This window comes from Neoarius graeffei, chromosome 9 (genome assembly GCF_027579695.1).
Source record: "Neoarius graeffei isolate fNeoGra1 chromosome 9, fNeoGra1.pri, whole genome shotgun sequence".
NCBI classification, from domain to species: Eukaryota; Metazoa; Chordata; class Actinopteri; order Siluriformes; family Ariidae; genus Neoarius; species Neoarius graeffei.
In genome coordinates this window covers 36,165,648-36,189,933 of record NC_083577.1, presented here as the reverse complement: position 1 = coordinate 36,189,933, position 24,286 = coordinate 36,165,648, and the positions used below count along the sequence as shown (strand labels likewise).

The 24,286-nt window shown below is 42.6% G+C and overlaps 1 protein-coding gene across 2 annotated transcripts in view; it reads right to left on the bottom strand.

Moving 5' to 3' along the window:
* Positions 1–23,628, bottom strand: part of rnaseh2b (ribonuclease H2, subunit B) — a 50,564-nt gene extending 26,936 nt beyond the window's left edge. Inside the window, exons 1-4 of one of the 2 annotated variants that reach the window (XM_060929382.1) lie at positions 23,501–23,628; positions 15,458–15,529; positions 15,082–15,189; positions 6,185–6,261 (exon numbers count right to left, since the gene is read on the bottom strand). In XM_060929382.1, coding sequence (XP_060785365.1) covers positions 6,185–6,261; positions 15,082–15,189; positions 15,458–15,529; positions 23,501–23,564 — 321 coding nt within the window. In that variant the 5' untranslated portion in view covers positions 23,565–23,628. The remainder of the gene's footprint in view (positions 1–6,184; positions 6,262–15,081; positions 15,190–15,457; positions 15,530–23,500) is intronic. The other variant, XM_060929383.1, reaches the window with a different exon arrangement.
* Positions 23,629–24,286: the final 658 nt, after the last annotated feature.

The window sequence follows — 24,286 nt, the reverse complement described above, 5'->3', positions numbered from 1 at the left end:
TTGATCAATTCTCATCTCATCTCATTATCTCTAGCCGCTTTATCCTGTTCTACAGGGTCGCAGGCAAGCTGGAGCCTATCCCAGCTGACTACGGGCGAAAGGCGGGGTACACCCTGGACAAGTCGCCAGGTCATCACAGGGCTGACACATAGACACAGACAACCATTCACACTCACATTCACACCTACGGTTAATTTAGAGTCACCAGTTAACCTAACCTGCATGTCTTTGGACTGTGGGGGAAACCGGAGCACCCGGAGGAAACCCACGCGGACACAGGGAGAACATGCAAACTCCACACAGAAAGGCCCTCGCCGGCCACGGGGCTCGAACCCGGACCTTCTTGCTGTGAGGCGACAGCGCTAACCACTACACCACCGTGCCGCTTGATCAATTCTATAAAAGTCTATTTAAATTCTGAAAACTGTACAAATGTTGTTGTTTTCCACCAAAGAGGCGGGATTAGCCAACGCAGAATAGTGACGTTTGTCTCTTGTTGATGACGTGTAGGTCGCATGAATGCGACCTGTCCGGTCAGACTGCAGTCGCATGTGAAAATATCGGATATGCATCGGATTTAGGACCACATATCCAAGCGGCCTGGGTCGCATGTGAAAAAATCGGATCGGTGTCGTTCAGATTGTCAATAACAAATCGGATACAGGTCGCATATGGGCAAAAAAAAAAAAGGATATGGGTCGTTTCAGGGTGCAGTCTGAACGTAGTCTATGTGTCAGCCCTGTGATGACCTGGCGACTTGTCCAGGGTGTACCCCGCCTTTCGCCCGTAGTCAGCTGGGATAGGCTCCAGCTCGCCTGCAACCTTGTAGAACAGGATAAAGCGGCTACAGATGAGATGAGATCTTTTAAAAAATTTCTGGATCCAGACGCAGTTCCGGATCACCTCCAAAATTTAAGTTCTTCATTGGGCCAAGACACGTATCTAGTAAAATTTTCATGAAAATCCGTCTGTACATTTTTTTCTGTAAAGTTGCTAACAAACAAACACATGAATGAACAAACTCTACCGGAGGTAGTGTTAACGAATGTCTCAGTGTGATACATGAGCCTACTTTGTTTGGCAGAGTTCTCAAATTCTCAGCTCAATTTTAGTTAAACACAGCCTCAGGTCATCCTCAATCTGTGCACGATTGCGGTACTTGGTTTTGAAAAGCCTGCCCCACATAAGTATGTTGACGCGAAAGGTAGGAGAATTTTTAGGGCAACGTCACAGAGCTGGGGGTCCTCCTGCATCAGTGTTACCCAGAAGGATGCAAGAGAACAGGTGATAAAAAGGTGCTTCAGCCTGCGGTCACTTTTCAGCTCAATAAGCTGCGCTTGCATTTGCAGTGACAAATCGTTTGCGGTGCAAACAAATAGGTCCCGAACTCATGAAAATGACTGGTAGTCCTCCTTGAAATAAGAAACTAACTGCTGCTAAGCCCAGACAAGTGATCTGCAGCTGATTGAAAAATAGAGGAGAAATCACTGCCGCGTGCCTCAGTGATGAAGTCTGCGAGGCTGGGGAACATGTCACAATTTCCAACAATTATGCGGTCATGCCAGAGGACAAGTTTTTGGATGAAAGCATCCACTCTGTCAGCAAGGACCAACACACTGAATCTGTCTTTGCAAGGCCCAGATTCCAAACTATTCAGTCTGTCAAATATGTCAACCAAATACGACAAGGAAGCTAGCCACAGGGAATCATGGAGGTGCTTGGCCAGTTCCGAATTGCTTTTGGTCAAAAACAACTTCACCTCTTCTCGCAGCTCATACAAGCGCTGTAACACTCTCCCTCTGGAAAGCCAGCAAACCTCTGTGTGCAAGAGCAGTTGTTCAGAACTCATTTCCTCACAGAGGACCCGAAATAACTGAGTTCAATGGACGCGACTGAATGTAATTTATTATCTGAACTGCCTGTTGAAGCACAGACTGGAAGAGCGTCGACATTTTTTTTAGCTGCAAATGCCTCGCGATGGATCATGCAATGCTAACGAAGCTACCCGATGAAGGCGTGTAACTAGGCCACTCTCACGTCCAGTCATTGATCGCAGCCCATTGGTACAAATACCAACATACTTCTCCTAAACCAAGTCTGCATTTTTGACAAACGAGTCAATAAGATGAAAGATTGCTTCCCCAGTTGTACGGATTTGAAGAGGAAGACAAAACAGAACATCCTCTTCAATCCCCTGGTCTTTCACAAACCTTATGTAGGTAAGCACCTGAGCCTGCCCAGCAATATCAGTTGACTCATCTAACTGCAATGCGTAGTAAGGATTCGGTCTAACTAGCTGTGACAGTTGCTCCTTAACATCACTGGCCAAATCGGAGATCCTGCGAGCTACAGTGTCATTGGATAGTGGAATGTCACCAAGTTTAGCGGCGGTGCTTTCCCCCCAGCATTATTCTGCAAATATCCTGTGCTGCAGGCAAAATCAGTGTCTCGGCTATAGTATGTGGCTTCCCAAGTTTAGCTATTCTTTGGGAGACCACGTACGAAGCTTCGAGACACTGACTAGACATGGTGGTATGTTCGGTTATGGTGGACTTTTGGAGATGAAGGGCATCACGCTTTCTTTTGAAATAATCCACCGGTTTGTTTTTCATGTCCGGATGCTTGGTGTCCAAATGCCTCTTTAATTTGCACGGTTTCATGCTGTCACTGGCAAGCACCTCCACACAAACGACACATTGTGGACGTGGTTCCAGTGCGCCAGTAACAGAAAAAACGTATTGTAAATAACTTGTCATATTTGCAGAGTTTTGTTTTTTTGGGAACTGGTGCACCAGTGGGGCGGCACGGTGGTGTAGTGGTTAGCGCTGTCGCCTCACAGCAAGAAGGTCCGGGTTTGAGCCCCGTGGCCGGCGAGGGCCTTTCTGTGTGGAGTTTGCATGTTCTCCCCGTGTCCGCGTGGGTTTCCTCCGGGTGCTCCGGTTTCCCCCACAGTCCAAAGACATGCAGGTTAGGTTAACTGGTGACTCTAAATTGACCGTAGGTGTGAATGTGAGTGTGAATGGTTGTCTGTGTCTATGTGTCAGCCCTGTGATGACCAGGTGACTTGTCCAGGGTGTACCCCGCCTTTCGCCCGTAGTCAGCTGGGATAGGCTCCAGCTTGCCTACGACCCTGTAGAAGGATAAAGCGGCTAGAGATGATGAGATGAGATGGTGCATCAGTGGGACCAGCTCTTTTTTCACAAATTAGAAATTTGCCCATATTGTTTATTAACCCAATAAAAAATCGTTATGCTGCAAGTGTGAACGTAGCAAAGGGACTTGCTCAGCTAAGAATGCTAGCACCTTACCACCACGCACCAGACTTACATGGGTGCAAGTATAAAATTTTCAAAAACCTGAAAAGTCTGACAAGGTCAGACGTGCATGGCGCAGCCATGCGGGGGGGGGGGTTACAAAGTGGGGTGAGCCCCCCTTAGGGCTCGAAAAAAATTTTAATTACAAGTTAAAATAGTTGTCTCTCATGCAATCTCATGCAAACATTTACCATATTAATAGCTATATGATTTGCATATTCACATCAAACGTTTAATAAATTCATCAATTCATCTGAAATATTTTAAGTACAAGGCTTGATACTTCAAAACATCTAGCAACTACTAATTTAAATGCTGAAACAACCATTTTTAATATGCTTTTGCTGTGATACCTTTTTTACAATATATACACTGGAACATCTGTGTTGATTTGGTCGAACAACGTGCTACGTGCGTGAAACATGATATCACACGTATAACACCGTGAAACAACGGGCTAGTCAGGACTGCTCGTCGGTGAGCGGCGTATAAATTTGCGGCAGCGGGGGCATGGTCAAGCGGCGGGCTGTGAATGGAGGGCGGAGTCAGGGAAGGTGAGTGGCAGAATCACTGCACCTGACGTGAATTAACCTGTGTGTTTGTGCGTCGCCCCCAGTGACCGCGCCCTTTAAAAGGAGGGAGAGAGCAGAGAAAGGGAGCGCTCTCCCCAACCGGAACACTTGTGTGTGCGCGCGTGTATGGCTGGGAGAGTGTGGAAAGCTGAAAAGCTACTAATAGAAAGAGTTTTTGTAATACTCAGTTCTGGCCTGCCGTGCTTCACTCACCTTCAACAATCGTTTACAAACCTGAATGAGGTTTGTGACGAAGACAAGATGAAAAGATTTGTCTCATGCAGAGACTGTACCGCGGTAACCCGGTAATACGCTGAGAGTGAGACAGTGAGAGGGCCACCCCATACCCCCGAAAATCTCAACGGATTTACGCGATTTTGAAAAATGACTTTTTCAGAACCGAAAAAAATGGAGCTTCCGGCACATGCCGGAAAACTTGCACCCATGGACTTAGCTCTGCTAAAATGAGCAATCTACAAACCGTGCTTAATGTAATTAAGTTAAAATATAATTAACTGTGATATGGTGTTGGACCTTACAATTTTTAATTGAAGAAAAAAAGGTGGAGGAAAGAGAGAAAAGTAGGAGAAAGATTAAAGAAAGGAGAAAGAGTAGGTTGACAAGTAGGCAAAGGAGAAAGTAAGTTGACAAGTAGGAAAGAGTAGGTAAGATTGGATTTAAATGGAGTTTTAAAGCGAGAAAAGAGGGCTGAGATAGTCTTTAAAAAAACGGTTTAAATTATTACTGCAATAGCAGTCCTGGAAGGCTAGCTATACCGGTATATGCAAAGATATAGCCTTTAAAAAGGCTGCTGGTAAAAGGTAATTGAAAAGCTAATAGTAGGCTATATGAAAGCTCCAATGGTACGAGCTCAACTCGATTGCACAGTGGTGTGTTTCCCATGTCTGTGATCTCTTATGTACTTGAGGTGTGTCTATAAAAGTTCCTTGCTGAGATTTCAAATAATAACTCTCCGTTTTCATGGGCTGGACTGAAGATGAAGACGTTCGTTATTTGTTGGTGAGAACAAATGGTGAGAACCAGTGGTCTCACTGTAAACCAGCCCCTTGCATTTGCCACTGAGCAGTCTGTGACCACATGCCCCACTCGCCAAGTGTCCAGTTTGAGAACCACTGGTCTACAGTGATGCATGTAAAATTGTCCTAGATGCACGAAAAATTGTCCACGATAATCAGTAACGCCCTGCCCTCTTGGAAAGTGAGCTGGAACAGTGAAAATGATCAGGTGCATTAACTTTGAAGCATGTTTCACATCACTAAATGTAACTCTCTCATCTCATTATCTCTAGCCGCTTTATCCTGTTCTACAGGGTCGCAGGCAAGCTGGAGCCTATCCCAGCTGACTACGGGTGAAAGGCGGGGTACACCCTGGACAAGTCGCCAGGTCATCACAGGGCTGACACATAGACACAGACAACCATTCACACTCACATTCACACCTACGGTCAATTTAGAGTCACCAGTTAACCTAACCTGCATGTCTTTGGACTGTGGGGGAAACCGGAGCACCCGGAGGAAACCCACGCGGACACGGGGAGAACATGCAAACTCCACACAGAAAGGCCCTCGCCGGCCACGGGGTTCGAACCCGGACCTTCTTGCTGTGAGGCGACAGCGCTAACCACTACACCATCGTGGCGCCTAAATGTAACTATAAGCAGATAAAAACATATAATGTGTAGTCCTTTAATAAACACCACTATGAACAGTAATTGTGAGCAAACTTACGACGTAAATGGAAAAAAAAATACTTCGGAGTAGTTATAGCATCACATGCAGTCACTGAGTAATTTCCTATAACAGCACTCCCTGTGGGCAGCACGGTGGTGTAGTGGTTAGTGCTGTCGCCTCACAGCAAGAAGGTCCGGGTTCGAGCCCCGTGGCCGGCGAGGGCCTTTCTGTGCGGCGTTTGCATGTTCTCCCCGTGTCCGCGTGGGTTTCCTCCGGGTGCTCCGGTTTCCCCCACAGTCCAAAGACATGCAGGTTAGGTTAACTGGTGACTCCAAATTGACCGTAGGTGTGAATGTGAGTGTGAATGATTGTCTGTGTCTATGTGTCAGCTCTGTGATGACCTGGCGACTTGTCCAGGGTGTACCCCGCCTTTCGCCCGTAGTCAGCTGGGATAGGCTCCAGCTTACCTGCGACCCTGTAGAACAGGATAAAGCGGCTAGAGATAATGAGATGAGATGAGCACTCCCTGTGATGGTTTACCCCTTAAATGATAGGCTGTGAATTAAATTCAGTCCTAATTTTATAATGACACTATGAACTGGTTTACCTGCACTGCACCGTTCTGCAGGTAAGGCAACAGCAAGAACAGTGGATCCATAGGAGTCACATACAGCAGTCTGCCATCTAAAAAAACCACACACACACACACACACACGACATACAAATCAAACATCAGCTGAAGCCGTCAATGTTTTAATTACATATATGCTGTAAAAAAAAGCAACAGCTTGTTAGTTAGAGTTGTTTAAATGCAACATCAAAAAGTTATTCAGGCTTTTCCACGGAATATCAAAACTCCTGATAAATAATGAATGTTGATATTTATGTAATAGAGCAGTGTTTGCAAATCATCATGTGCTCTGATCATGTCCATACTGTAAAACTGAATTAACTGGATGTTCAACATGGTGGTGTAGTGGTTAACGCTGTTGCCTCACAGCAAGAAGCTTCTGGGTTTGAACCTCACAGCTGACTGGGGCCTTTGTTCTCTCCATGTCTGTGTGGGTTTCCTCCGGGTGCTCCGGTTTCCTCCCACAGTTCAAAGACATGCAGATTAGGTAAAATACCCAGCCACAAGCCAGTGCAAGGGATGGGTAGGAGCAGCGTCCCCATCCGACATGATCTACGGAAAGGCAAGCTGCCCTAGGAGACTTGCAATAATAATAATAAATAGGTAACTGTGGTAGCGGGGTCGAGTGCCGGTTTGTAAATGGAGCGTGAAGCCATGGAAGGTGAGGGGCAGAGTGAAAGCACCTGTTGGTAATAGCCCCCAAGCATAACTACATCATCACTTGTTTACCGCAATGCATTGTGGAGCATAGCCAGGGTCGGTAATTGAGCGATATAACGGATGTTAGATTAATTTTACGTGAGAGCAATGTGAGAGGAGCGATTTTGCTGTGCTCTGTCATGGAAGACAATGAAATTGGTGATTTAAAGAGGTGGATAACATGTCGAGGGTTTACAGCAGGAAAATCGGAATCCAAATCAAGCTTGGTGAGAAGGTAAGATTCTAGATCAAGTCTACCACACTGTACAACAGCATCAAATCTCAGAATGTCTTATTTCAAGGGACGTACAGTGTCTTGCATAAGTATTCATCCCCCTTGGTGTTTGTCCTGTTTTGTCGCATCACAAGCTGGAATTAAAATTGATTTCTGGGGGTTAGCACCATTTGATTTACACAACATGCCTACCACTTTAAAGGCGAAAATTATTGTTTTATTGTGACACAAACAATAATTAAGATGGAAAAACAGAAATCTGGACAGTGTGCATAGGTATTCACCCCCTTTTGTATGAAACCCCTAAATAAGAGCTGGTCCAACCAATTCACTTCATAAGTCACAGAATTAGTTGATTAAGATCCACCTGTTTGCAATCACATGATCTGTCACATGATGTCTGTATAAATCAACCTGTTCTGGAAGGACCCTGACTCTGCTACACTACTAAACAAGCAACATGAGAACCAAGGAGCCTCCAAACAGGTCAGAGACAAAGTTGTGGAGAAGTATAGATCAGGGTTGGGTTATAAAAAAATATCCCAAACTTTGAATATCCCACGGAGCACCATTAAATCCATTATAGCAAAATGGAAAGAATATGGCTATACCCCCCCAGGAAAATTTTGAAAAATAAGGCCTTACAAACCACTTTTCCTGCAATCTGAGCTGTAGTACATAAAAAAAAAAATCTGTTGTCTTTTTTATATATTTACATGAAAATATGTTTCAAATCGGCGGCACGGCGGTGTAGTGGTTAGCGCTGTCGCCTCACAGCAAGAAGGTCCGGGTTCGAGCCCCGTGGCCGGCGAGGGCCTTTCTGTGCGGCGTTTGCATGTTCTCCCCGTGTCCACGTGGGTTTCCTCCGGGTGCTCCGGTTTCCCCCACAGTCCAAAGACATGCAGGTTAGGTTAACTGGTGACTCTAAATTGACCGTAGGTGTGAATGTGAGTGTGAATGGTTGTCTGTGTCTATGTGTCAGCCCTGTGATGACCTGGCGACTTGTCCAGGGTGTACCCCGCCTTTCGCCCGTAGTCAGCTGGGATAGGCTCCAGCTTGCCTGCGACCCTGTAGAACAGGATAAAGCGGCTAGAGATAATGAGATGAGATGAGATGTTTCAAATCAATAGGAGTATTGTTTGAATTCAAAATAAAATCACATTCTACATTCAAGGGTATGGTTATAATTCATGATCAACAAAAATGACAAACTAAATTCACATTAAACTTAAGTTCTATTAATTATCAAAATGTTCATATATTAAATAAAATTTCTTAGGGTGACTGACCTTTTCTCCCTATGTCCTCATTAGTTGCATATGATTTCTTCAAAAAGTCTTTTGAAATATTTAAGTTTTCAAAACTGTCAGCATTAATTCAGATTTACTGACTATCATATACATTCTCAATGTATTAAATCAAATGGATGCTAAGTTTATGGGATAAACTTTAAAAAAAGCCGATACGAAAGAGAAACGTAATTTTGAAGAGCAGCAATGATGAACGTGCAAGTTTCGATAAAATAGAACGGATGTGGGTACTTTTGTAAGAATTGTTATGATTGGCTATCATGCTCTCGCCATCGATGTTTTGGTCAATTACATTGTAGATAACACGTATTCTACCACGAGACTTAGCGAGACTAAAGATGGCGAAAATGTAAACATGTAACATCGTCGTAGGAATGAATTACGCTTGAGTATCACGAAGGAACATACCCCAACCCCCCTCAATAAATGAAAAAAAATTTCAACGGATTTGGCATAATATAAAAAGTTCGATTTTTACTCGGAAAAAGCGGAACTCCGCCGAAAAACGGAAAACTCTCGTCCCTGAGTAAGAGAAACTATTATGAAAAATCAACTGTTGACTTAAGTCTAAGATTGCTTCATGATCCCGGGCCCAGATGAACAGCATCAAAACATTTATAAATGAGTGATTAGTTAAAGAAAACTTGATATCAGAAAACACTTAAAATAAAGAAATACATAAAAATAATCTTTTGAAACCCGCTGATCTGCCGTGTCATGTTCAGTATAAATGCATTTTCTTCAGTAAATGCCGCTAGTGAGGTACACTGAACATTATACATGCCTGAAAGAGAACCCGTTGCGGTTTGGGAGTTTTATCAGTCAGACAGGCTCGTTCGGCTGCTGAGTGCTTCGGCACGTTGAGAGGCAAAGGCTGAAGAATGCTTCTGTGTTTTACAGGCTTTGGAATATCACTAGTTTCAGATGATGAACAGTGTCAATTGTTATAATCTATAACCGAAGGCCATTCCGCAGACCATGGAAATATTGCTGGGTCACAGTTTAAGTACGCCTTTTTCCTACCAGAGAAATGTAAGCTACAAACACTTGTCCATTTCAGTTCAGTTCGAAGGTTTTTGTTGTGGATTAAACTTATCCATTTCTTTCTTCTTCTCAAAAAGCAAAAATCAGGTGTTCTCTTTGTCGTGGAGACACAGTTAGGCACACAGCAATTCACTTTAGGCACGGTTAAAACCGGTTAGACAGAACAATGCAGTGTTTAACAAAGGCGAAAGTAAATAATACAGCAGAGCTGACCCCAGGTATCACCCATAATGCATCGCGGTAAACAAGCGATGACGTAGTTATGGGTTAGGTCCATTAGTGTGCTGTCTGTGTGTTTGTATGCAGTGACATAACGGGGGAGAGGACTGGAGAGAGGTGCTTCTGAGCCAGAGTCATGGCTGACTGTTTGTGTGCTGTTTATGTTCATTGATGATCCACTGAAAAGTGAGGTTTTTGGTTTTGAGAATAAAAAGGGAACCTGAATTGAATCCACCTGCCCATCTGTTTCAGTGTCCTCCCCAGTCAGGAAAAGTTTTACACTAACCTAGGCCCAAGATGAGGAAATGGTCCTGGCTAACGGACAGGATGTCGGACACTAACAATGACGTGCACACAAATCCTGCATCCTGATGCTTGACTGAATTTACTGTACATGATCCTGGCAACACATGCATTAAATTTTTGCTCGACTTAGCCTCCACTGCACGATTTAACAATTCCAAGAACTAAAAATATTTTCCGAATCCAATTCCAGTCTTTTCCATTCATTTGCTACATGATTTGATACAGAGGGGAAAATAAGTATTTGATACACTGCCGATTTTGCAAGTTTTCCCACTTACAAAGAATGGAGAGGTCTGTAATTTTTATCGTAGGTACACTTCAACTGAGAGAGACAGAATCTAAAAAAAAAAATCCAGAAAAGCACATTGTATGATTTTTAAATAATTAATTTGCATTTTATTGCATGAAATAAGTATTTGATCACCTACCAACCAGAAAGAATTCTGGCTCTCACAGACCTGTTAGTTTTTCTTTAAGAAGCCCTCTTATTCTCCACTCATTACCTGTATTAACTGCACCTGTTTGAACTCGTTACCTGTATAAAAGACACCTATCCACACACTCAGACTCCAACCTCTCCACCATAGGCAAGACCAAAGAGCTGCCTAAGGCCAAGTTTACATTAGACCGTATCTGTCTCGTTTTCTTCACGGATGCACTGTCCGTTTACATTAAAACGCCTGGAAACGCCGGGAAACGGGAATCCGTCAGGGTCCACGTATTCAATCCAGATCGTGTCAGCTCCGGTGCTGTGTAAACATTCAGAATACGCGGATACGCTGTGCTGAGCTCTAGCTGGCGTCGTCATTGGACAACGTCACTGTGACATCCACCTTCCGGATTCACTGGCGTTGGTCATGTGACGCGACTGCTGAAAAACGGCGCGGACTTCCGCCTTGTATCGCCTTTCATTAAAGAGTATAAAAGTATGAAAATACTGCAAATACTGATGCAAATACTGCCCATTGTGTAGTTATGATTGTCTTTAGGCTTGCCATCCTTCCACTTGCAAGTGGTAAGTGATATGCGCTGGGATCACACACACAGAGGCTCAGTCCCGAATCACTGCTTGTGCACTTCACTCGCGTGCTCTGTGAGCTGCGCAGGGCCGGAGTGCGCACCCTCCAGAGGGCACTCGCTGTTCAGGGCGGAGTGATTTGGAGCGCAGGATGCCTGCGGAGCCGAGCGTATCCGTGTATTGGTGTTGCTGTGTGCAGGCAAATCGTGTATTGGTGTTGCTGTGTGCATGTTAATCGTTTTAAAAACGTTAATCTGATGATCCGCTGATACGGTCTAATGTAAACCCCACCTAAGGCAGGGATGAGAATGGGACATTTAAAATACTCTGAAATGTCTGCCAAGGGCAGACATAACGCACGCAAAGCGTGCATGGGGGGGTTTCGGGGGGGGGTGCGCCTTATATATATGAATGTTTTCAAATTCAATGATGGTTTAAAACGTTTATAAACTTTAATATAACAAATATATATCGTGAGCGATAATGGAGGTAACCGTAACGATATATTAGATTCCTCCTGACTCTATCTTTGACAATTTAAGTAAAACGTACCTTTGTGCTTTTTTGTTTTGATGTGCTCCTGGATGTTTCTAGCTCCTCTGTTTCCATAATTGATCATATCTGAGCACAGAATACACAGAACCTTTCCTGGCACGTCCACTTTTCGGATATGTTCTGTCAGGCACGTCGTCACAGTTTGTGCCCCTATCTGCACGGTAACGCTACTATCGAGCCATGCCCATCGGAAACAATTCTTTATCCCGTTTGATTTATCGATTTCCCTGGCAGAGCCCCGGTGGGGGCCCAGGGGGCAGGAGCTAATGATTTTTGGCTATTTTTTTTTTTTTTACCCCAAAACCATTAATTTTATCAGCAAAAAGTTGCAATTTATTTGGAAATAAACTCCCCTTCTTGGTGGACTCCCAGGTGAAAATGATTAATATGGGACAAGAGACTTGTTTTTAATCAATTCACATTTGATGATTTCAAAAAAAAAGTCAATGCACCTTTTAATATAAACGAGCTCCACAGTATTATATTTCTGCATTTTAGCTATTCATGTCTTTGAATACTCTAATCCTTTAAAATGAAGTGCAAACCAGAAAAAAGTTCTATCATATAATTCTCTTAAGCTTTCTTCTGATGTTATCATGGTAGCAGGAGGTCTTGCATATTAAGCAGGCAACATTCAACATCACTCATCACTTTCCTTTCAACTGTTGTGTGTACTAACTAGGTTTTATCTGGACAGGATGCTGTGTAATGTAATACAGATACCATATGGTCAATCTGAAGATCAAGATGGTGATTTTGAATTAAAGAACAGGCATGTACAATTGGCATTACATATTGGAAATTTTTTTTTAATCAAAAACTAAGTTCATCTTGGCCTAAAAAATTTGAGCAGACGCTCCGGCGCAGCACATGCCAGCAAACCCCCCCCCCCAATCCCCCTATGAAATGAGCAATAAGTAGGAGAGAATACACGGTATCATACCTAAAATTTTATCAGAAATATAGATATGATACTATGATTCTCCCCAACATGCTACATTAGATAAGCTAACCCCATTTATAAAAGAAACACACTTATATATGGCGTGTATTTGATATATATGTGATGTATATTCATACATTGTTATTTTACGGAAATCTTCAATAAGTTTGGTCTTTTCATGACAGCCTGTTGTAGACCTAAATATAATGCACATGAAATGACACTCCTCACCTCAACATGTCCTTTACAATCATTTAAGCCACCATGGGCAATGCTGAAGCCACTGCTGCAAACAGTACATCGCGCGAAACTGTCATTATTTTTGACCCTTATTAGACAGGGAGATTCTTTTGTGTAATCTGAGGCGAAGTGGGTTTTGTATTTTCGTTTTTTGGGGCGCGCGCTCTCTCTCTGCCATGACGATCCTGTAGGCTGCACTGACTCAACTGAAAATGTCGGTCCTCAAGAAAAGGGATAAAAGCCCACCCATACTGAAAGCTGATTGGCTTATTTTGCTGAGTAACCCAATCAGGATGCTCTTTGTCTAGCATGCGCTACATGAACAGGCACACGCGCAGTCTCTCTCTCACGCTCCGTCATATGCGCACATTCTAAGATGCGCGAGGTAGAGAATGTTGCGCGTGCACGCTCTTGCTCACTTGCTCTAGATTCCGGGAGATATTCTCCAATTTGCGGGCATCAGGGAGCCGCTATCAATATGCGGGAGACTCCCGGAACTTCCAGGAGACTCGGGATGTCTGCGTTATAAGGTGACCACAGATCGTTAACCATACACACACACACACACACACACACACCCACACACCCCGAACCCCACCCCCGCCCTGAAATTTTCTCAACGGATTTACACGTTTCACAAAAATGACATTTTCAGCAAGAAAAACTCGGAATTCCGCGGATAATTCTCATCCCTGCTAAGGACACCAGGGACAAAATTGTAGACCTGCACAAGGCTGGGATGGGCTACAGGACAATAGGCAAGCAGCTTGGTGAGAAGGCAACAACTGTTGGTGCAATTATTAGAAAATGGAAGAAACTCAAGATGACTGTCAATCTCCCTTGGTCTGGGGCTCTATGCAAGATCTCGCCTCGTGGGGTATCAGTGATCATGAGAAAGGTGAAGAATCAGCCCAGAACTACACGGGAGGACCTGGTCAATGAACTGAAGAGAGCTGGGACCGCAGTCTCAAAGATTACCATTAGTAACACACTACGCCATCATGGATTAAAATCCTGCAGTGCGCGCAAGGTCCCCTTGCGCAAGCCAGCGTATGTCCAGGCCCGTCTGAAGTTTGCCAATGACCATCTGGATGATCCAGAGGAGGCATGGGAGGAGATCATGTGGCCAGATGAGACCAAAATAAAAGCTTTTTGGTATAAACTCCACTCACCATATTTGGAGGAAGAAGAAGGATGAGTACAACCCCAAGAACACCATCACAACCATGAAGCATGGGGGTAGAAACATCATACTTTGGGGGTGCTTTTCTGCAAAGAGGACAGGATGACCACATCGTATTGAGGGGAGGATGGATGGGGCCATGTATTGTGAGATTTTGGGCAACAACCTCCTTCCCTCAGTAAGAATGTTGAAGATGGGTCGTGGCTGGGTCTTCCAGCATGACAATCATCCGAAACACACTGCCAGGGCAACTAAGGAGTGGCTCCGTAAGAAGCATTTCAAGGTCCTGGAGTGGCTTAGCCAGTCTCCAGACCTGAACCCAATAGAAAATCTTTGGAGGGAGCTGAAACTCCGTGTTGCCCAGCGACAGCCCCAAAACCTGAAAGATCTGTATGGAGGAGTGGGCCAAAATCCCTGCTGCAGTGTGCGCGCAAACCTGGTCAAGAACTACAGGAAACGTCTGACCTCTGTAATTGTAAACAAAGGTTTCTGTACCAAACATTAAGTTCTGTTTTTTATTGTATCAAATACTTATTTCATGCAATAAAATGCAAATTAATTATTTAAAAATCATACAATGTGATTTTCTGGATTTTTTTTTTAGATTCTCTGTCACAGTTGAAGTGTACCTACGATAAAAAATTACAGACCTCTCCATTCTTTGTAAGTGGGAAAACTTGCAAAATCGGCAGTGTATCAAATACTTATTTTCCCCACGGTGTGTGCCAACGAGGTTATGTTTTCGGTAGTGTTGGTTTGTTTGTTGGTTTGTCTGTTAGCAACATTACGGAAAAAGTAATGAACGGATTGCTCTGAAATTTTTTTCCAGAGGTGTGACTGGGCACAAGTAACAATCCATTAAATTTTGGCGGTGATCCGGATCACCTTCTGGATCCCGGATTTTTTTTAAAGGATTCTTGGCGGAGGTCTGCGCTCTCCGAGTGCTTTTCTAGGTTTTTTTTTTACACTAATATCCGATCTACCTCTTTTTGCTGGAACCCAATTTTGCTGAATTCCAATCTTGGATATTGGATTAGATTTACAGAAAAAAATAAGCCAAGATGCCACACATCAAGTTCTGTCAATCAATATCAGGGAATAATCAAACTGCGTGTTCTCACCTCTTTGAACTGTTTGGTCGATAAACCAAGAGTGGAAATCTTCAACAAACGCCTTCACTTCATACAGCCGCACATCTCCACTACTGAACAGGTATTGGGAAGCGGAACCTAATCCACATATCAGAGAGGTATTAGTTATATAATTCAGGGGTTACGCTTACCAGGCCTGAGGACCCAGTGTCCTTAATTTACATACATCCCTATTGCCAACACTCCTGCATTTGCTTATCAATTAGTGTTAAAGACCTTCATTAGGTTGAGCAGGTCATTTGAAGTAGGAAACTTGAAACAGTAGCTCCACAGGACTGAAGCTGGAAACCCCTGATCTAACCAGATGGTCACCATGAGTAATACAATAACAAGACATTGTTAAGACCTGTAGCTGGGTTCCTGAGTCTGATGAATATTGGATCGCCATCACGTAGGTTTGTCTTTTCCAGGGCAGAATCTGTTCAAAAACAATATAACAACATGTTTACATGCACCGAGTAAGCTGCAGGCAAAAAAGCAAGGACAATAAGAACAATTATATCAAACAGGGACTACTGCAAACGTATAGCAAGGAAATTAAAATACAATTTAAGGTTAGTAAGCCATTTTTTATACTACGTCACGCAGATAACAATATTTACCATCTTAAAGGGAAAATATGCCTTGAACAACGTGTGCATTACTCTCTAAAACAAAAATTTAATCTTCAGTGGTGTCCAAGGTTTATTTTGTAATGAAAATGACTTTTTAAACCTTCTTTAAATCAAGATATTGGTCCATTTCCACCCAACCTTTGCAAATCATGTCTTCACAGACCTTGCTTTGTGCACAGGGGCATTGTCATGGCACATGTTTGAGCTCCTTAGTTCCAGTGAAGGGAAATTGTCATGCTACTGCATACAGACATATTGTATATACTGTATTTGTTGCTACTGGTTAATATTAGTCTTTATACTTCAGGCAGGGCATTCTGATTGTCTAATAAATCACTGCTTACAGTTCCATTTTCACGATTACAACACAACGGTGATCATGCATTCTCAGTAGTTGCCCCTAGACTGTGGAATATGTTCACATTTAGAGTAAGATCTGGGTCAACTACTGATGAATTTACAGCTTGCCTTAAAGACCCATCTTTTCTCCTTGGCCTCTAGCCCTTGTTTTTTTATTTTTATTATATTTTCATTTTGTGTGTTTGTTTTATTTTACTCTGTCTCGTGCTGCAAAGCTGATATGCCTTTTTAATGTTAAGATCTCTCATCTATACAGCACTTTGGTCAGCTTTGGCTATTAATTAAAATGTGCCGTAGAAATAAAATGAACTGAATTGAATCCTATACATTTGTGGCAACAGGGGAAGAACCACATATTCTTGTGTATCATTATACAAGAATATGTGGCATGGCGGTGTAGTGGTTAGCACTGTCGCCTCATAGCAAGACAGTTCTGGGTTCAAACTTCATGGCTGATGGGGACTTTTTTGTGTGGAGTTCGCATGTTCTCCCCGTGTCTGCATGGGTTTCCTCCAGGTGCGCCAGTTCCCCCCCCCCCCCCGCACTCCAAAGACATCAGTGGCAGCTGCTGGTTTTTAAAACAGGGGAAGCCCATTTTACGCATTCATCGTAAAACCTGTAGGCCGGATATCAAAGCATAGAAAGGTGTGCCCCATTAGCATAGTGAACTAGACAACCCTACCTAGTGGCAGAAAGTATTTTTGCTTGTACATTTCATGTTATAGTCTGGCTTGCCAGGCTAGTGCCTCATATCCTTAATCAAAAATATCAAACATCCCAAAATCACTGGCTATTCAACGAAGAGCCTTGAACATCATACCCTGATATGCAACACAGAGTCTTTAACACAACACCCAGCTGTGCAACACATACTTGAACATCTTCTGCAACACAGTCTGGAAATTCATAACCAGGTAGGCTATGCAACACACAGAACCTTGAATATTATACCCAGGTATAACCTATAACACAGAACCCACCATTCTCTTAACATTACTGAACAATATACACACTTCAGATTCATGAACATGAACACTATTTATAAACAAATTCTGCCCTCTGCTCCTTTTCCAGAAAATGGTCTGTGACCCTGTCATACCAGCTGATTGTGCTTTCCAGAGACTTCACCAATTTCTGTTGGTTCAAAAATGAAAACGAACGGTTATATACCAAATGAATGTTCTTGTTCTGAATACTAAAGAAACTGTTGTAGGCCTAGGTTATGTTCTTGACATGTTGTTCATTGACTCACTCATGCAAAGGCTTCTTGAGGCTAAACTTTAGTTAACCAGACTTGTTAACCGTGATGTCTGATGGATTTTTTCACCATGCAATTGCCTATTTCACCATTGCTTTTTCTCGATTAAATAGGTGTTGATGGATATAAAGTTTTATCGTTCAATAGTATTTCTAATTGTGCCACTGTCATTATTTAAGTTTCTGTGTCTAGTTAGACAGGCACGTCTGAGGGGGTGAATTTGCTGAGCGCAGCTGACAACAGGTGTGTGGGGGGCCTGCCCAGGGCCTCGGCAAGGGTTAATGCGGCCCTGTTTGCATACATGTCAACCTATGCGGAATGTCCGTATTTTATATGGATTTGATTCAATAAACGTAGTATACGGGCGTATAAATAAAGTTATATGGATTCTTTAAAAAAAATTCAATATTTATTTAGAGCCAGGGTTTCCCATACATAGACCATTGTGTGGCGCAGCGCCACACAATGGATTCCTACCGCCACACAATCAGACTCGCGATTTTGAAAAAAAAAAATTCTGTTGCATATTGTTCCGTTCATTCATGGTGCTCTTTCTTCTCGTTCACGCGCGCGCGCACACAGAGAGAGAGAGGCGTGTCCACAGGCCTGCCAGTGCGCATATACCCGGACTGCAAATGGGCCTGTTAGGCTAATTAAAAATAACGCAGCCTTCCCGATTCGCCTTCCGACCCCTTATTTTAAAAGGTAGCCTACGTCGTGCTCGTGATGAGCTTTATCATAGCCTTCTTAGCTTACAGGAAACGGACATCCCTGAGTCAGGCTATAAACCAATTTTGATGCATACAGTAGCAGCTTGACGCGAGGAACCGGCCTTATTGCATTATCCCGTTTATCCCGCTTCAGCAATAACTTCCCTTACGATAGGGCACTGGAGGTTTTTTTTTCAGGAAGCCACGCAGAATTAAATGTTCTGATAGGGCATGCAGGCTTTGCACCAATCAGGGTAATGCTTTTTCATTATTGTTAGTTGCCTTGGTGTTACCTTAAGTGGTTTTTTACATCTAATTATGATATTTTATTATTATTTTGTTACATTATACTATTTATTTCATTTTAGTATTGGTTGAGGTAAGTGTTGAGTTCAATATTTAAAATAAAAACCTCCAGCTTGTTTTTTGCAATTTATTCCTTGAATGTCAACTAAAGAATGATTGAAAGATTGCCACCAAAAAGGCAAAAAACTAAGGTAAAAATCAGAGATGCACTGATTGACCGGCTGCTGATTGGAATCGGCCGATTTTCACGTGATCGGCCATGACCGGCGACCGGCCGGTCAAAATTAAAATATGCTGATTTTCTGCCGATCAAGACTTGTGTATCACATAGGGATGAAAGTGGAAATACTCGTAATTCGCAACTAAAAAGGCTGCAGCTACACTGGCAGCTTGAACATGCTTTCTAGTGTGATTGTGTTGCGCTTGGCAGAACAGTGTCAGTCCTGCGTGCCTAATGAGCTCCGGCGCGCGCGCCGTTAACAAAAAAAAAAAAAAAACTATATTTGGATATCCAAATATAGTCATTTTTTTTGTGTGTGCCAGATATTGGATGTGAAAAGAAGAAAATGTTTGTAGTTGTGTGAATTTCCCACTACAGGAATTAATACATTAGCCTATTACCAAACATCTAGTTAGATTTGTACAGAGAGAGAGAGAGAGAGAGAGAGAGAGAAATGTCTTTTTGTTTTTTACAACCCTGGTTGCACTTGATTCCATTGGAAATTACTCTACAAATACACATTTGACAAAGATGATAGAATGGCTATGGTATAAGTATGACTGGAAATTATTTTTGTATTTTGATACTGAATGAAGAAATGGGTTGTTCCATAAGGCATAAGTTTTCAGATCTAAATAGGCTTATGAAAGTGTGTTCCATAGCAGTAGGCAAATAATATATGAGGGGGAAGTTGTTTTTGTGCCAGATATTGGATGGGAAAAGAAAAAATGTTTGTGTGAATTTCCTATTTCAGGAATTAATATGTTAATACCAAACATGAAGAAAGATTTTACAAAGAACAATGTCTTTGTTTGTTTTCAACCTTTGAGGTGTTGAAAATTTATTACTGAAAATCTGGCAGAATGTTCTATTAAAGAAAAGATAAAAAGAAAATAGTCTTTGTGTGTGCTGTGAAGTGGTTTGAAAAAATGAAATCGGAATTGGCCAAAATCGGAATCGGACCAAAAAATTGCAATCGGTGCATCTCTTGTAAAAACTAAACTTTAACTTCAATTTTGGTGAGTAATTTTCATAAATTTAAAAGACAGGTTTTCCACCAACATCAAGCCCAGCAAACTAATAGCCTGCCCTGTAATGTAAAGTTGGGTCGAGGAATGAAACCAGGCAGGGTTCTGGTAAAAATTGTTTTAGCTGTCTTCTCTTAAAGAACTTAAAAGAATTTAGATTGAACTGAATAATATCAAATGCTTCTTGTAGCTTTAAAATAGTCCCAGCAGGTGACTCTGAAGAAAAATACTGTGTGTTTGAACACCGCCCGCTGTAAACACTTTGCATACACCCCAATGACCGACTCCACCGACCGCCACGACACCACCGCGCACGATTCCCTCATCGGCACAGTGGAGCACCACAAATTGCTACCTGGTCTGTGGGAAACACTGAGAGCTATCATCAATTCCCACAATGATAAAAGAGCGCATAACATTTACAAACGTACTGTACACCACACACAGCCAGTAAAGAGTCTTATGAAATTGCGCGTTTTGTGGTAGCGAGACTTCGTTCCACTTCTGATCATGCGCACACCGCATTGCGAGAATCCCGCAAACCATGAAGTCATAGACAAATAAACATAGACGCCGCCTTCTGCGTAGAATCATACGTCATCCTCGCCGCCATATTGGATGTGGCAAAGTGGAGATTCTTCAACCGTCTCTGGTATAGCGTCTAGACAGTAGCCGAGAATAAAGATGCCTCATTCATGTGCTGCGTTTAACTGTACCAACAGGTTTGCCGTCCAAACGAGATCACATGGGATTACCTTTCACAGGTGAGACTGGAAAAATACTTTTCATTGCATTTGGTGATTATAACGTAATTTTACGAACAGATTTTTCTGACTTTGTGGCTAATATGAAGTCTCGCGCATAACAGCCGCTCGGTGAAACTTGTCTCCAAACAACGAAGTATTTCCTTCGTAACTACGCTGATAACACTTTGTGTTTTTGTCAAACATTGGAGCTTTGTATTCATTCTGAAGGTTTATTGTTATTAATATTGAATAAAAAGTAACTGGGATATATCATTGTTAATTATCATTCAAATTTTAGGTAAATTATTTTAATTTGCATCTTATACGGATTTTATAAGGGAAATATGGATTTTGGAGGTTGGTTATACAGGTTTGATTGACCAAAGGTTGACATGTATGTGTTTGTGAGGTCGATTAAATGCTCAAAATGGCCAGAAAAATGTCTTGACTATATTTTCTATTCATTTTACAACTTATGGTGGTAAATAAAAGTGACTTTTCATGGAAAACACAAAATTGTCTGGGTGACCCCAAACTTTTGAACGGTAGTGTATGTTCAGCACTGCCTAGTATGTGAGTGAATAAACTCCCTTACCATTTTCTCTTGTCCCAGCAGTTAACAAGTAGAGTGGGGTAATACGCCCCCGTGGGGTAATACGCCCTCAGCCTGTTTTACCCAAAATAACCACCAGATGGCGCAAAGTTACATTTCTATTGTTGCTATGGACTGGCTTGACAACGGGGATATACAAATATCCACTGTGGATCGCATATCAGCAACGCAACGGAGAGAAATCAAATTTCATGGTAAGTGATAGAATTTTCAGATATCAGTAAAACTGTATTTAGATAGCTGCTATTTCGTCAGATATCACAGCTGTGTATGTGGTATGAGTAGACAAGTCAGTACGTTAAAAAAGAATACATTAGGTATAAAAAGTTGAATCACATTTTGAACGCAAGACCCTTTTTTGTAAAAGTGTAGTCTGTGGGGTAAAACGCTCCCTTAATTCATGTTCAATCCACACAAAATTATATTGAAATTAAAATGCGAAATATAATAAAATAATGCATCTATTCATTAATTCAGGGATATTTTCTTGTTTCTTTCACATTATAGGCTTACGTAAACACTTTTGCTATCCAAACAGCTTTTTTTGAGCGAGGGGGCCTATTGCCCCACCTCAGGGGGCCTTTTACCCCACTGGGGGGGGGGGGGGGGGGACGGCACAATGTTTTTGTCTCATCTCATCTCATTATCTCTAGCCGCTTTATCCTTCTACAGGGTCGCAGGCAAGCTGGAGCCTATCCCAGCTGACTACGGGCGAAAGGCGGGGTACACCCTGGACAAGTCGCCAGGTCATCACAGGGCTGACACATAGACACAGACAACCATTCACACTCACATTCACACCTACGCTCAATTTAGAGTCACCAGTTAACCTAACCTGCATGTCTTTGGACTGTGGGGGAAACCGGAGCACCCGGAGGAAACCCACGCGGACACGGGGAGAACATGCAAACTCCACACAGAAAGGCCCTCGCCGGCCCCGGGGCTCGAACCCAGGACCTTCTTGCTGTGAGGCGACAGCGCTACAATGTTTTTGTAAAAAAAAAAAATTAAGTATTAACTTTAGGCGGCATTATTGTTCGTGTCACTGTTGTCAAAAACTATGATTAAAACTAAACACATGGTTCATTTCAACTTGGAGAAAAACTGAATTTTCCTTAAAGTGCCATTCCACCATTGGATGTATTCTTTGGCATAAAATACAATATATTTTATGACAACATGACTAGACAGAGAAATCTTTTAGCTTCAAAATGATATATCAAACATAATTTTTTGACAACGACAAGTATATTAATTTTGCGACCAAAGTCACCTACCCTTTTAATTTCCGCGCGGCAGTGAAACGTGATGTCATCGGCAGGTTCCCCTTCTTGTGTACCACGTGTCGGTCTATTTTTAGACCAGGAAACCCCCAAAGTGAGAGAGTCATTTCTCCTCGTATGTGGGGGCCAAATAAATTGCGAAAAATTTGAGTTAATCTTTCAGTTAGCTAGATTTATTGGTATTAGCTAGATTTATTGGTATTATTTTTATCGCGGGGCGGCACGGTGGTGTAGTGGTTAGCGCTGTCGCCTCACAGCAAGAAGGTCCTGGGTTCGAGCCCCGGGGCCGGCGAGGGCCTTTCTGTGCGGAGTTTGCATGTTCTCCCCGTGTCCTCCGGTTTCCCCCACAGTCCAAAGACATGCAGGTTAGGTTAACTGGTGACTCTAAATTGACCGTAGGTGTGAATGTGAGTGTGAATGGTTGTTTGTCTATGTGTCAGCCCTGTGATGACCTGGCGACTTGTCCAGGGTGTACCCCGCCTTTCGCCCGTAGTCAGCTGGGATAGGCTCCAGCTTGCCTGCGACCCTGTAGAAGGATAAAGCGGCTACAGATAATGAGATGAGATTTTTATCGTGTTCTATCCGGCATTGCTGATAGTATGTGCCACGTCACACGTCACGTGGTACACAAGAAGGGGAACCTGCCGATGACATCACGCGCGGAAATTAAAAGGGTAGGTGACTTTGGTCGCAAAATTAATATGCTTGTCGTTGTCAAAAAATTATGTTTGATATATCATTTTGAAGCTAAAAGATTTCTCTATCTAGTGATACCATTTATATATGTTGTCAAAATATATTGTATTTTATGCCAAAGAATACATCCAATGGTGGAATGGCACTTTAAGGGGGGCTTTTTCCCCCACCCTACTTTTAGCATAAAATGTGTTCACCATTTTAATTGTAACATTTCACTTTAAAAGCCTTATTCATTTACATAGATTTAAAAAATGCGATTAAATTTTAATATGAAATTCTGAGATTAACCGCGATTAAATTTTTTTAATCGTACTTGATTCTCGTTTCATTTTATTTTTAAAACTGTATTTATATACATTGTGACAAATTAAAAAAAAAAAAGCTGCTTCCAAATAACGCAACGCCTCATGAACACACAAGGAGCCCACAGCGCGAGCGCTCACTCTGCTGCTCATCAAAACTAACGGAAATTAGCATCAGTGCTAACACACTGAACTTCAGCGTCCTTCCGGTTTGAGCTGCCCGAACACATAACCTGACTAATTGTCATACCTGCAGCGACGACAACCCAGCTGTCATGACTGCTGTATGGCAAGCGCTTCTTTCTGCTCGTCATTTTTAAGAGTTTATATTCTGTAACGCTGTTGCCCTAAACCGCTGTTCTCTCTCCTTCTCTCTCTCACACAAAAATGGCGCCACAAGTTCATTTCTTTGCCAGCGTCCCAAGGGGTAACCACATTTCGTATAAAAATATTTTCCTGCGCATAATTAATATGTATTTCAATAAATATTGTATGTCCTAATGTTTTGACCACATTAAGATATTTTACAATCCAAACATCATGATTTATCTATACACAATATTTTACACTAAAACCTTCTTTTTGCGACTCCCCCTTCAAAATGGTATGTTCCACATCAGGCTAAGGCGCGAGCAGTGTTGCCAGATGTACGATAATTGTCGAATTTGTACGATAATCTTGCCCTCTGTACGATGTACGATCAATAATGGGAAAAAAATCTGAAATGTACGATAATTTCAAAGTTTTCAGTTGGTTGTCCAAACACGCATCCCTCTCTCTCTGACCCCCAAGAATCATTTCGCAGGCTTTCCACTCAGGCGCCATCAAAAGACATACACAGAACGCACACACGTAACCACGTACACGTAGCCATAGAAATGTATGCGCCATTACCACACACAACTTTTGAGCCTAGCAGCTAAGCGAGAAGAGAGAAACTGTCGACAAAGAGACGTAAAAAGAAAAGTGCCGGGGGCGTCGTGGCTCAGGTGGATAAGGTGCCATACCATAAATCCGGGGACCCGGGTTCGATTCC